This window comes from Labeo rohita, chromosome 3 (assembly GCF_022985175.1).
Source record: "Labeo rohita strain BAU-BD-2019 chromosome 3, IGBB_LRoh.1.0, whole genome shotgun sequence".
In the NCBI taxonomy this organism is placed as follows: Eukaryota; Metazoa; Chordata; class Actinopteri; order Cypriniformes; family Cyprinidae; genus Labeo; species Labeo rohita.
The window spans coordinates 27,742,014-27,756,267 of NC_066871.1; the positions used below are offsets into that span (position 1 = coordinate 27,742,014).

General features: G+C 35.4%; 1 protein-coding gene across 1 annotated transcript in view; it reads left to right on the forward strand.

Moving 5' to 3' along the window:
- Nucleotides 1–300: 300 nt before the first annotated feature.
- wnk4b (WNK lysine deficient protein kinase 4b) overlaps nucleotides 301–14,254 on the forward strand; it is a 76,902-nt gene continuing 62,948 nt past the window's right edge. The window contains exon 1 of the mRNA XM_051103502.1: nucleotides 301–1,372. Coding sequence (XP_050959459.1) covers nucleotides 734–1,372 — 639 coding nt within the window. The 5' untranslated portion in view covers nucleotides 301–733. The remainder of the gene's footprint in view (nucleotides 1,373–14,254) is intronic.

A 14,254-nucleotide genomic window follows, 5' to 3' on the forward strand; every position in this document is an offset into this window, starting at 1 on the left:
ATTTATCAATCTTTGTTAATGATAGTTAATAAAAATACAGTAATTCATTGTTAGTTCATGTTATTTAAGTGCATTAACTAATGTTAACAAACGCAACTTTTGATTTTATTAATGCATTAGTAGATGCTTAAATTAACATTAATGCTGTAGAAGTAATGTTAACTAATGAACCTTGTTGTAAAGTGTTACCGATTAAACCATTATTACAATTTTACAGAATAAATGTTCCAACAGCTTGCCATAATAGACAGCTGTAATCTATCTGAGACGTGAGAGACTGCATTTATGGCATTGAAGCTTGACTGTTAGTGGTCCCACGCAGACTAATTACTAAGGTGTTTTTCCACGGGGAGGAGCAACAAGAGCAGCAGAGTAGCATACTAGACATTTGCGTTTGGAAAGCGAAGGTACAGCGTGCGCTCCGTGGACGCGCTCGAACGTCACGCCGTGATATTCGAATTGTTTAAATAACCGAATTATTAACATACAGTTGATTGTTTGGGTAACACTTTTACAGAACGTTAACTTGCGTTCGCATTTATTTTAAAGTCACGTTGATTTTGTATATATGTTTATATAGGCTACTCTGCATCGCGCTCCTGGAGAAGTTCGTTCTTGAACTGTTGTTATGTTTTGGAGCGTATTTTGGGGCTTAATGTAAACGCATCGTTGTTATGGAGAAATTCTGGAACGCAAAGACATGTAATGCACTAGATTATGCGCTGCAATTCTAATGTTAACTACACAGATATCTACTACAATGTCACAGGCTGAGGTGGACATGGCAGGTATTGGCTTCCCGAAGTTGCCTGCGGGTTTTGACGCGGACTCGTTCTTCCCAGCGCGCCTGCCGCCGAGACGAAGGAGACACTCGGCGAACTCCAGGAGAAATGCCTACAGGTTTAACAAACTCCACACCATGGACATTGAACCGCAGGAGAGCATCGCACCTCTGACCAAAACTCTTTCGTGGTCAGCCGACAATATTTTATCAGAAGGTGCCAACGAGGAGAAAAAGACGGACTCTTCTCCTACAACGTCACCTGTCTCCAGCTCTTCACCTGAGACGCAAGACTCGGACCCGCGACCAGCTGATACCTGGGCCCCCGAGGAGCCCAGCGCGCAGGAGGCTGATGCCAGCTCGGACTCCGATGATGAAAGCACCCAGAAGAAAGCTGTTTTGTCCAGAGCCCCGTTTGAGAGCAAACGCGAGCAGGAGGAAAAGGATGAGGTTGAGACTAAAGCTGTGGCGACTTCACCTGATGGAAGGTTTCTGAAATTTAACATTGAGATCGGAAGGGGCTCCTTTAAGACAGTCTACAAAGGATTGGATACGGAGACCACTGTGGAGGTTGCTTGGTGTGAACTACAGGTAAAGAGTTTTAACACTTCAGTTACTTTCATTGGGTCAACTTTCAGTCAGTAAATGTCTGGACGCAGTCGGTTGAGGTTCTCCTGAAGCAACCCAGATTGCCGTATGGCGCCCCTAGCGAAGTCAGTTAGCGGTGGATTAAAAAAATCTTTTGACTGCACTAACTACATCAGTTTGTAAATGTGCATTGGATCATTCATCGGGTCATCAGGTCAGCAAGTGTTTTAGGAAGGGTTCTGTATGGTCACAGTCTTATGATGATGAGAAAGGGCGTAACTCAAATAACAAGAGTAAGTTAACAATCAGATTGTCAATGACTGCAACCAGCTGATATCTAAACTCACCCTATGATGAATGGGCGAATAATGTGTTTGTTATCTTTGCACTGTTATCAGATGCCTCTGCGTATCTTCTTCAAAAGAAATGAGAGTAACACTGATGTTATGTAATAGAATTTTTACCAGCATGTGACATTACAGTCTAATCAAGGCGGTGGTTTTCTAAAAATAGTTGCATTTCTATTTTACTAGTATACTGAAAATGCATTATCTCATCCTGAGAGGAGAGATATCATTATGTGGAGAGTCAATAGGATGATTAATGTGCAAGGCTCTAGACAGGAATGGCTAGCTCAAGGTTATGTCATGTTAAATGTTTAACCTGTTTTTATTTATTTACATTTAAGTTACATTTTTACATAAGTAAGTATGAACTTTCCTCTAGTCTAATAACTTTCTATGGGTTGTCAAACACAGTTTATAATATGAGTAGTTCAGATTCTAAATTCTGATTAAATGAGCCACTTGAATATACAGTTTGAGTGATTTTTAGGATGTGTTAAGGGGTCCGTTACATCTAGTAGCTTATTAGTGTAGTATGAGCAGCACAGCTCTTGATAAAGTAATGTGGATGAAACCTGCTGGATCTGTTATTTTTAACTTTACAAATTGATCTTTATTAAATGGAATGTATATGGCCTGATCTTATTTTAATTTTAGGCATATGTATAGACGTGTTCTGATGTTTTGCGTGCATTGTATCCAAATGCTAGCATTCTTCACTGTGCATTAGGAACTTTCTTCTCTAGTGATGAAAGCTGGCTATTATGTCCACAATCCCATGTAACCTGAATAATGGCACTGGACCTTCTCCCAGGCTTCCTTATGGTGCAATATGCAAGATGTCACATGCTATGGTTACTAGGAAATTTGCTTAGGTCATTAAGTAATTTTTTTTTTAAGCAAAAACGTGCATACTAAATTGGAGCAGGCCCAAATCCGCACCACAGATGTTATTCTAAGCAATATTTTACTGATCTGATTTTGGCTAATTCAATAACTCCCCCTAGATCTGATATAACTAGTGGTTCTCATTTGGTGGGTTGCAGGTCTGTTCTGACAGGATTATGGATAGCAAAAAGGAAACCGTGCTAAATGCAAATGGTGAAATGTAATGAACTGTATCAGATTACCATAAAGGAGGGGTAAATTGCTTTCCATATCATTTGTTGTTGACGTCAAAGGTTGAACATCCAAACTCTTCAGGTATCACTTGGTAAAAGTTAATCAAATCAGTCAGATGCCAACGTGAACAGGTTGGGTGATATACCTCATCCTCGAAAAGAATGAATAAAGCTACGTCTCTGAAAGAAACCACAACTTAGGCAACATTTAATACATGGTCACCTTGCAGTTATGACTATCATATTTTTATTTAATATTATATTCTTGTTAAACTCTTAAAAAAAAATACAGGTTTAATAAACTGTTTTGTTTTGATAAACAAATTTCAATAAACAGGCTCCAAAGGGGTGTTTTCATTGAAGAACTATTTTTGTTTCCCCAAAGAACCTTTCAGTGAACAGATCCTAAAAGAACAAATTTGAAGAACGTTCTAAATCTAAAGAACTTTTAAACTATAAAGAACCTTTTCTACATTTGAAAGTTTCCATGGATGTTCTTCATAGAACCATTGATGCCAATAAAGAACCTTTATTTTTAAGAGTGTAAAAAATGTAGCTATTATTATTTTTTATTTTCATTTTATTTGGGATGACAAGACCATATATACACAAGAATAGCTGTGTCATTTACATATTTCTTCTCATTATAATTAAAACGATCTCTATTCCTTAATGTTAGGATTTTAAGAACATTTTTGGTTGTTTTTGTACAATAAACTTTTGTTTCAATAAACTAATTTCAATAAAAAGTATTTGGTCATCACTTTATATAAAATTTGGGAAGCTCTGAAGCAAAACCAGTTGAAAACCACTATTATACACTTTTAGAAAATAAAGGCTCCACAGGGGTGTTTTTGCGGTGATGCCATAGAAGAACCATTTTTGGTTCCCCAAAGAACCTTTCGGTAAACAGATCCTAAAAGAACCAATTTAAAGAATGATTTAAAAAGCTAAAGAACCTTTTTCGATTATTAAGAACCTATTCTGCATTTGAATGGTTCCATGGATCTTCAAGGTTCTTTATAGAACCATTGATGCCAAAATAAAAGCTTTATTTTTAAAGGAGTTTACAAAGAGCTCAGAACAGACTTCAGGTCATGTCTACTTTGACTTCACTCATCACTGTGCAGGTGCACATTACAATCGTCGTCATTCATTGCCAGTGGCACATTTCTTGTACAAAGCTGCTGTCAACACTGGTGCACTGAAAAGATAAATGCTTCTTTGACTATTTTATTTTTTTCCCTTGAATCATTCAGTCAAATATAGCAAAATATTGGATTTGGGGAAAAAAATGTTAAAGGGATAGTTCACACAAAAATGAAAATCCTGTCATTATTTACTCACCCTCAAGTTCTTCTAAACCTGTATGAGTTTGTTTATTCTGTTGAACACAAAAGAAGATATTTTGAAGAATGTTGGTAACCACACAGTTGCTGGTAGCTATTGACTTTCATTTTTCCTTACTCAGTGGCTACCGTCAAAGTTGTTTTTGAACAACTGGAGGGTGAGTAAATGACAGAATTTTCATTTTTTGGTGATCTATCTCTTTAAGGCCTGTAACGTGAGTGTAGCTTTAGTGGAGGCATTAATTGTTCTGCCGACAGTGCTGTCAACAGCACTTGGACTCTTTCTTTCTTTCTTTGTACTCGCAGGACATGTTGTCTGTCTTGTTAGAAAAGGATGCTTGTTAATCCTGTGAGCGTTTTTGTGACGTTCCCAGACTGCCGGCCCCTAGTCATTCACAGAGAGCTTGTTTACCCCTCACAGTTTTATCTGCGAAAGCCATTCCTCAGCGACCCTTTATACCGCAGTTCATTTTTCTGCCTGCTCGTCACACCTCCGAATGTGCCATTTACTGCCTGTGGTGTGTTCATTGAGCTTATCCTCTTGAAAGAGTAGAACATTTATTTTACCCAGAATTCAGTGCTTAATTGCCTTGCTAAATGATCGTCTGGTGGAGGAGAGCTGCCATGGTGACGGCGGCTTGAGACCACTGAGGATGGCTCTACGCTCTGCGAAAATGAGACAAGCTTAGCTTTGAGACTTAATGCTGTTAATGGGATTGACTGAAGTCTCTCGCCCAGCGATCGCTCTTTCATGATGGCTGACGTGAAGGGAGATCAAGGATAAGAATGACTTAACCCAGAGCTTGGCTTCACTGTTGCTCATTCAGTGCATGTGTAGGAATGGTCATTAAAGGGACAATTGACCCAAAAATGAAAATTGTGTCATTAATTACTCACCCTCATGTCATTCCAAACCCATAAGACCTTTGTTCGTCTTCATTCATCAAATTAAGATATTTTTGATGAAATCCAAGAGCTTTCTGACGCTGCATAGACAGCAATGCAACTGACACGTTTAAGACCGAGAAAGGTAGTAAGGACACCTGTAAAATCGTCCATGGGACATCAGTGGTTCAGCCATAATGTTATAAAGCTACGAGAACACTTTTTGTGCACAAAGAAAACAAAAACAATGATTTTATTCAACAAATTTTCTATTCTGTGTCAGCCTATGACTAGTGTTTTATATACGCTACCAGTCAAATGTTTTTGAACAGTAAGATTTGTAATGTTTTTAAAGAGGTCTCTTCTGCTCACCAAGCCTGGATTTATTTGATCCAAAGTACAGCAAAAATAGTAACATTTTGAAATATCCTTCAGAATTGATTCTACTATTCTGATTTGCTGCTCAAAAAACATTTATTATTCTTATTACGATGTTGAAAACAACTGAGTAGAATTTTTTTCAGGTTTCTTTGCTGAATAGAAAGTTCAGGAGAACAGCATTTATCTGAAATAGAAATCTTTTGTAACATTATAAATGTCTTTATCATTACTTTTGATCAGTTGATCAATTTAGAACATGCTTGCTAAATAAAACTATTTATTTCTATAATTTCACAGGTCGCGTTAAACGAAAATTCTCAGAATTTCTCCAGAATTTTTTTTTTTATCAGTGATGGAAAATTCTGAAGGCCGTCCATCACTTTGACGGCTTACACTGAGGGTGAGCTATTGTAAATTGCAGCTGTAAATCCCACTCCTGTCCAGTTGGTGGCGAGGGTGCTCCAGTGTGACAGCAAAGCACTGGATCCAGAACAAAAATGAAACCATCACGAATGTCGTGTGTTTAATTTCGCACAGGGGAGTGCCCAGTTTGAGCTACAGCAATCTGTTACGCCACATTAAGAGCGCCAAAACGGAATTTTATGGTTGAATTTTCTAATGAAATGGACAGAATGTGAAATCTGAGACATTCAAATCAGAAGTAACAAAGCACACAGATTGCAATTTTTTGAATAGGAGGCACACTATGTACTGTTCATTCATCAACTGAAAACAGCATAGACCAAAATATTGACTGATATTTAACAATCTATATTGTTTCTTAAAATGAGAATCTATTAAAGTCAAGAAATATTTTAGTTTCCTTCCTTGTCCCTGTTTGTGTGGTGTTGAACACGAAAAGTGACGCACAGTCTCTGTTAATCTGTTCTCTTCAAAATAAATGTATAAGCCTATATCGTCCTGTAGGTTCATGAATAAAAGTGACAATGTAAACAAAAATAAAAGTAATTAAATGTGTTATTCTAATTAAAATACTAATTAATTAATTAATATTACGGGTAATAATAGATTATGATAGAATTTTTACGACCCTGCCTGTCAAAACGGACAAAGTTAAAGTCTAATGCAACCTCTGATATATATGAATATATATATATATATATATATATATATATATATATATATATATATATATATATATATATATATAAATAAATAATATATCCACTGATGTATGGTTTGTTATGATAGGACAATATTTGGTCGAGATAGAACAGTTTGAAAACCTGGAATCTGAGGGTGCAATCCTCTGCAAATCCATCTGACGTCTTTCTTTAAAAAATGCATTTTTATCAGGCTCAGATGTATAGGTTTCTATGAAAGTACCGGTACTTCTGATTGGGCTGAGGCTGGTATTTTAGCAAGTTTGAAAAAAAAGGTATTTGATGGACGTATACTATGTGTCGAGAGCATTCATAATTTTTGACTGAGATGGCTTTTAGCTGGTTTTGCATCTGAACTTTTCATAAATATATATTTATGAAGAGTTCAGATGCAAAACCAGCTAAATCCATCTGACGTATTTCTTTAAAATGAGCATTTCTTTCTGGCTACTTTGTATAGGTTTCTATGTAAGTACTGGCACTTCTGATTGGGCTGAGGCTGGAATTTAGTGAGTTTGAAGTAAAAATATTTGATGGACGTAAAATATGTGTCAGGAGCATTCACTCAGTATCATTATCTCATTTTTGACCAAGATGGCTTTTAGCTGGTTTTGCATCTAAAGTCTTCATATATATATGTATATATATATATATGTGTGTGTGTGTGTATGTGTATATATAGGAAAATGTCCACTGTTGTAGTTTTTCACTGCTTTTAATTGTTTGGTTTTAAACATACTACATAGAGCAATATATGTATTCAAAGCATTATTCAATGAAAATGTAGATTATAATAATCTTATATTTATAAAATAATGTACACCTTTAATGCACTTAGCATATTTATAATATAATCAGCATGATTTGTTTACTTATAAAGCATGGTCTGATGAAGTAAATATGTTTTTTTCTTAAGTCTTTTAAACATATTTTAAGCATAATCTGATTATGTTTACATTCATGCCTATCTCTCTGTTTCATTTCTGCTGCTGGCTGATTAGAAGCTGAGCATGCTGTGGTCATGTCTCACACTTGTTGTCTAATTCATAGCTCCACGTGGCTCAGCTGTGGGCTCTGATATTCTATTTCCTGTAGAGGGGGGCACATGGGTGGAGAAAAAGGGGCTCGCATGTCTGTCAGGTGGTCGGACTGGATAGAGATAGAATGTAATTGACAAGCCGGATGGAAAGAGGCCATTGGCTCCAGAACTTGGCGGGGGGAAGGGTGAAAGTATGTCAAAATGTGTAACAGATGGTCTATGATGGGTTCATAGCTAGCTTAAGGTCAGACAGTTGTCTAGGTGGGTTAATTTAATGAATTAAAAAAACAGAGTTATAATTATTTAATTTAAAGTTCTGAAAGAAGTCTCTTATGCTCACTATGGCTGCATTTATTGGCTCAAAAATATAGTAAAAACAGTAATATTATTATTTCAATTTAGAATAACTGTTTTCTATTTTAATATTTTAATATGTAATTTATTCCTGTGATGCAAAGCTGAATTTTCAGCATCATTACTCTAGTCTTCAGTGATGCATGATTCTTCAGAAATCATTTTAAATAGAAATAATATATATATATATTAATAGTGCAGCACTGTCTATTTTTCAATAGCACCAATAGCCATATGCATATTTATTTGCACTTGTATTACTAAATGGAGCTTCAGGCTTGTGGCTTTTGAAGGTGGATTAACTCAGAAAAAAATCATTCCTTCCCAAGCATTCATCATCTTTCTGAGCTGCAGGTTAAATAAGAGTTTCCCAGCTCCCCAGGGCTTTAATAACCAGCTTGAATATCGCTTGAGTTTCCCTTTAAATCCCAAATGAACTGCTTCACACCCTGCTTCAGTCCCTTCAATTTTCAATGTAACTAATTTTCATCTGTGTCAAGTCAATACTTTTCCTTAATAACTGTGTGATTGTAGATAGCAGTGCATGAAAGTCATAATTCTGATGGCTTGAATACAACCCATTGTAATTCAGCACAGCAGGTGGATTTCACCAGCTGATCCTTCTTATTTCACACCCTTTATCTCATTTATTCCAATGAAGTCAGACATGAAAAGCATTCATAAAAGGATAAAGGGCAACAACAGCTGGTAAAAAGAAAATTTGTTGCTCAAAACATCATTAGAGGGCTGAGGCCATGCTTTGCTTCGCCACACGTTCTGCTCTTCAATGACACTCTTCCTTTTTCGTCATTTTAGAGACTTGCTCATAAAGGCTGTGGCCTGAAGCTCTATTGCGATATCAGTAGCACAGCATATCAGTTTTTTTTCCAGGCAACCGTGAGATTATATCCTGCTTTTCTCTTTTTGATGCACTTGTGACTTCGCACAATGAGACGGATGTTTTAAAGTCCCTCAGTTTTGTAGATTTTATGTCTGTTAGCTTACTAGTGAAATAAATAAATACACTTAAGGTCAAAAGTTTACGTACGCCTTGCAGAATCTGCAAAATGTTAATTATTTTAACAAAATAAGAGGGATCATACAAAATGCATGTTATTTTTTATTTAGTACTGACCTGAATAAGTTATTTCATATAAAAGATGTTTACATATGGTTCACAAGAGAAAATAATAGTTGAATTCATTAAAATGACCCTGTTCAAAAGTTTCTTAATACTGTGTTGTTACATTTTTTTTGTTTTGTTTAGTGACAGTTGTTCATGAGTCCCTTGTTTGTCCTGAACAGTTAAACTGCCTGCTGTTCTTCAGACAAATCCTACAAATTTTTTGGGTTTTCAGAATTTTTGTGTATTTGAACCCTTTCCAACAAAGACTGTATGATTTTGAGATCCATCTTTTCACACTGAGGACAACTGAGGGACTCATATGCAACTATTACAGAAGCTTCAAACACTCACTGATGCTTCAGAAGGAAAACCATGCATTAAGAGCCGGAGGGTGAAAACTTTTGAACAGAATGAAGATGTGTACATTTTTCTTATTTTGTATAAATATCATATATTTTTTTTTATTTAGTACTGCCCTTTAGAAGCTACAGAAGATACTTACATGTTTCCCAGAAGACAAAATAAATTACATTTACCGTAATCTTCAAAATCAAAAAGTTTTCACCCCCCGGATTGGCAGATTGTATGTAAACTTTTGACTTCAACTGTAAATTAATTAATTAATACAAAGTTGTGCATAAAACTTTATTATTGGAGTATTTTTTAACAAGAAAATACTATTTCAGTCTTTCACTTTTAAAATGTCATGCTTAATTCAATGCAGTTTTTATTGTATTGTTTGATTACTTTAGTTTTATGAGAATTATTATGAGAAATTTACCAGCAATTTTTGAGTGGAAACTAAATCCTATGCAATTTGAGGCTAGTGTTTTCTTAAATTGCAATATAATATAATATAAAAATACAAATTTAAAATGATTTAAAATGAAATTTTTCAATATTGTATATATAATTTTAAATAGATAAAAGCATTTACATCAGATCCCTTTTAGTTTACATGTCTTTGGTCATTTGTTGCAGGTGGTATTAGAAGGGTTTTCTTATTCTAGAGAGCATTTTATTGCACAAAAAATTCTCTACACATCTGCAAACAAGTATTTTTAGTCCATTTTCGTGCAGATATTACAATGCTAAGTTTATATATTATAAGCACACTAAAAAGCTGAAAGACTTGGACTAAAAACTTACATTTAGATTTCATTCATTGTCAGATACTTCATCAGTGTGACCTTATGTATATTCCTTATGTTCAATATCAGGAAGTGCATCACTTCCCCTGAGAATCTTGCATGCTGAAGGAGCTGATTGTTCGACATGTCATCACTTTCCATACATCCTTGACAGGACGGTTAGGCAGAAAACATATGTTTTCCGCTGATTTAGTCATGTTTTGGATTCTATATTGTGAGCTGACCTTTCAGCTGAAGGATTGGCTCTCCAGGCCTATGAAAAGCCTCCCTTTAAACCAAAGTGGTAGAGCAGATTCTGGAAATACGGCCATTCAAACAATAGTAGATGATAATTAGTTGTGTGACTCACACATCCAAAAAATCTCCATCTGTCTGTGTATTTGTTTCAGCGGTGCAACATTCCTCCTAATTGCAACTTCCTTTGGCAGTGGTGTTGGTCTCCCGCTGTTTTATGAGGCACAAAGCTTGTGACTGTAGCTCAGACCCAGAATGCTGTATTTTATGAAAGTATGAGCAGGTATTGAGGTGTTATCACCACTAGCCATGAAAGTGATGATAGATGATTTTAACAGCACTCATGCTGGCATTGTGTGTGACTGGTTTTGGAATGCCAAATTGGAGTGCTGGGCTGATATTAACATTATGCTAATATTATCTTTCATTGGAATCAGACACTTCATATTCATACTTGCAGGCATCTTGGGGATTATGTTGCATGTGACCTTCAGTCTGCAACATTACAACTAATTATACTCAGAAATTGTAATATGCACTGCCTGTCAAAATTTAAAATGTTTTTGAAAGAAGTGTCTTATGTTCACCAAGGCTGCATTGAAAACGATTACTAAAGACATTTATAATGTTACAAAAGAAAATGCGGTTTATTGAATTTTCTATTCATCAAATAATCCTGGAAAAAAATGTATTATGCTTTTAAGTACCAGAAAGTTTTATAACATGGATAATAGTAAGAACCATTATTAATAAATGAGCACCAGTAATGATAATAATTGCATCCCAATATAATCATATCAGAATTATTTCTGAAGGATCATGTGACACTGAAAACTTGAGTAATGATGCTCAAAATTCAGCTTTTCCATCACAGGAATAAATTACATTATTAAGGGGAGACACTGCAGGTAAAAACACTGTTTTTTCATGCACATGTCAAGTTTGAGATTTTGGGCCTTTTGGTTTTTTTAAAGAGTTTTTCAGACTAGTGGAAAGAAAACACCCAAAAGGCACTTTTAAGTGTTTCTTTTATACCACTTTTATAGCATCTATTTGTGGCAATAGATTTCAATTACAATACACATTTTCAAAGGCTGTTTTCCTCAAAAAAATTTTTTTTTCTCATACACTGAGACATAAATCTCCACTTTAGTAGCACTTACACACACCAAACTTTACATTTTTATTCCTGTCTATATCCTAAAGGTTTTTACAGAGGGATTTGTCCATATATACTTTTCTTGATTATATACAACATTTTATTCTTGCCAAAATTGGGGAAAAAATATAGTTTTCTTTCTTTGGAAATGAGATACCCAAAATTCCCTCTGTAAAATACATTTGACTCTAATATGTCAAAAAAAAAAATTAAAAAAATAAACAAGAATTTTGAAACTGACTTTATCCAGTGTTTAGATTTTTGTACTAGACATTTATGCAAATTAGCACATATTTCACTCATTTGCATATTTAAACCTAACATTTTAGAAACTTGTAATACAAAAAACGTTTGCAATTATCAATGTAATCACTCAACTGGGTAAGTAAGGCAATAACTATTAGTTGTTGTTTTTTTTTTACCCTATTCACATGCTGTGTTTCGCCTTAAATTATAAAACGGAACAATTTTCTTTTAAATTGTAATAACATTTCACAGTATTACTGCTTTTACTGTATTTTGATCCAATCCAGACTTGGTGAACAAAAGAGACTTGTTTTAAAAGCATTGACCAGTAGTGTAGATCTAAAGTTGTTTTCTGTATCATGACCTTGGCTAATATGTGTACACATAATATCTACAATTTGTATCTTTTGTACATGCAAACAGTGTTTCAAGTCTTTTTCCTGATGGTTACATGAGACCTTTCCACCTGTTTGTACTTTAAACAAACCACGACTCAGCCCTGCCCTTGTTGCTAAATGTCAGCAAGACTGGGCAAACCAGACACCAAACGCAGGGAACAACTGCTCTTGTGACAGGTTTTCTTCTGGTATCTCAGGTATCTCATTTAATGATTAAAAGGACAGTTCACTCAAAAATGAAAATGCCATCATGATTTACTCACTCTTAAGTTGTTCCAAACCTGTAGGAGTTTCTTTCTTCTGTTGAACACGAAAGAACATATATTTGGTTAAAAAAAAGTAACCACACAGCTGACGGTAGCCATTGACTTACGTAGCATGGAAAAAATTCTTTAGAAGTCAATGGCTACTGTCAACTGTTTGGTTATATACATTCTTCAAAATATCTTCTTTTGTGTTTAATGGAAGAAAGAAACTCATGCAGGTTTGAAACAAGTGGAGAGAATGATGAAAAAATTTTCATTTTCGGATGAAATAGCTTTAAACACTGGAGCTATGAGATTATAGGCAGCACTTCCAGCCTTAGGTTATTCTTGAAACAGACACAGTAACAGTGTTTGTAAGGTGAAAGTTAAATACACTTGACAAACTGGTTCGAAATTAAATCTTTTTGCAAATAAGCACTAAATGAGCCGTGACATAGTTAGAACAAGTTTTAGCTTCAGATGGCACCTACATATTTGTTTGTTTCTGCATATAATTGAGTTCATAACGCACCTCTAAATGACATGTGCAAATAAACTGAACTGGTTTGTCAATCAGATAGTTGTCTCTTCCTGTTTAATTAGGCTGTTTTTGACATGAATAAGCTCCAATGTGGACAATGGCTTTATGCTGCATTATAAAAAGCGTGCAAAACTAGGTTAGGACTTCACCACTGTAAATCACGAGAAGAGATCTGGCTGAACCAGACGGAAGAAGTTTTATTGGCTTTTAGCATTTGGCCACTAGACCGTGTGTTATTCTTTCTTTTTATACACATCTTCCTCTCTGAAATTGTGTCATAATTTACAGTGTCCTCCGACGTGGACATTTTCCAGATATGATGTGTCGGTGAGAAGTCAGTGGGATTAGCAACAGGTGAATATAGGATTTCCATACAGCAGAGTTGCTATTGATGGTATCTCATCAGGTCTGTTGCTATTGGAACGTGGCCAGGACTGGATCCCGACTGTCTGTACTATTACAGTGGTCTTATATTTTATTCATCCTAGTTCCTAGTGCATCTCTAAGTTCAACTTAAAAAAAAAATCTTCTGGAAGATGTTGATATGTTGCTTGTATATCTCTGCTATATGGAAAGTGTACATGGAAATGTACAATCATACAAGGTTTTTTTTGTCGTATAGTAGCTAGATTACCTGTTATAGTTCATTACAGGTGTTGGAATGGCTCTCACCTTGAAGCAGATCTTTATTTGTGTGCAAATGAGGAATTCCTGGCTTTGTTTTGACTCCTTTAAACATTTTATAAGCTCTTTGTGAGACACACATGTATTTAGAGCAATGCACAGCATTGTTTTGGGCCTAAACATGCTCGAAAACTCATAAAACTTTGCACACACACCAAAAGTGGTGAAAATTTACATCTGATATGGGTTTCAGAAGTGGCAAAATGGCTCGATAGTGCCACCTATAAAATTTCAACAAAGTGCTATGTTTCACATACATGTACGAAATTCGGTAGACCCATGTAACACACCAATACCTACAAAAAAGTACTTCCATACAAAGTCCGAAACTCAACTGGAAGTCTGTTATTTTTCATTTTCTCCGCAAGTTTTGTGCTGTTATTGCCATTTTCAGGCGTTGTATTTAAAGGGGTCATCGGATGCTAAGTTCACTTTTTCATGTTGTTTGAACATTAATGTGTGTTGGCAGTGTATGTACAAATCTACCCTATAATGATAAAAATC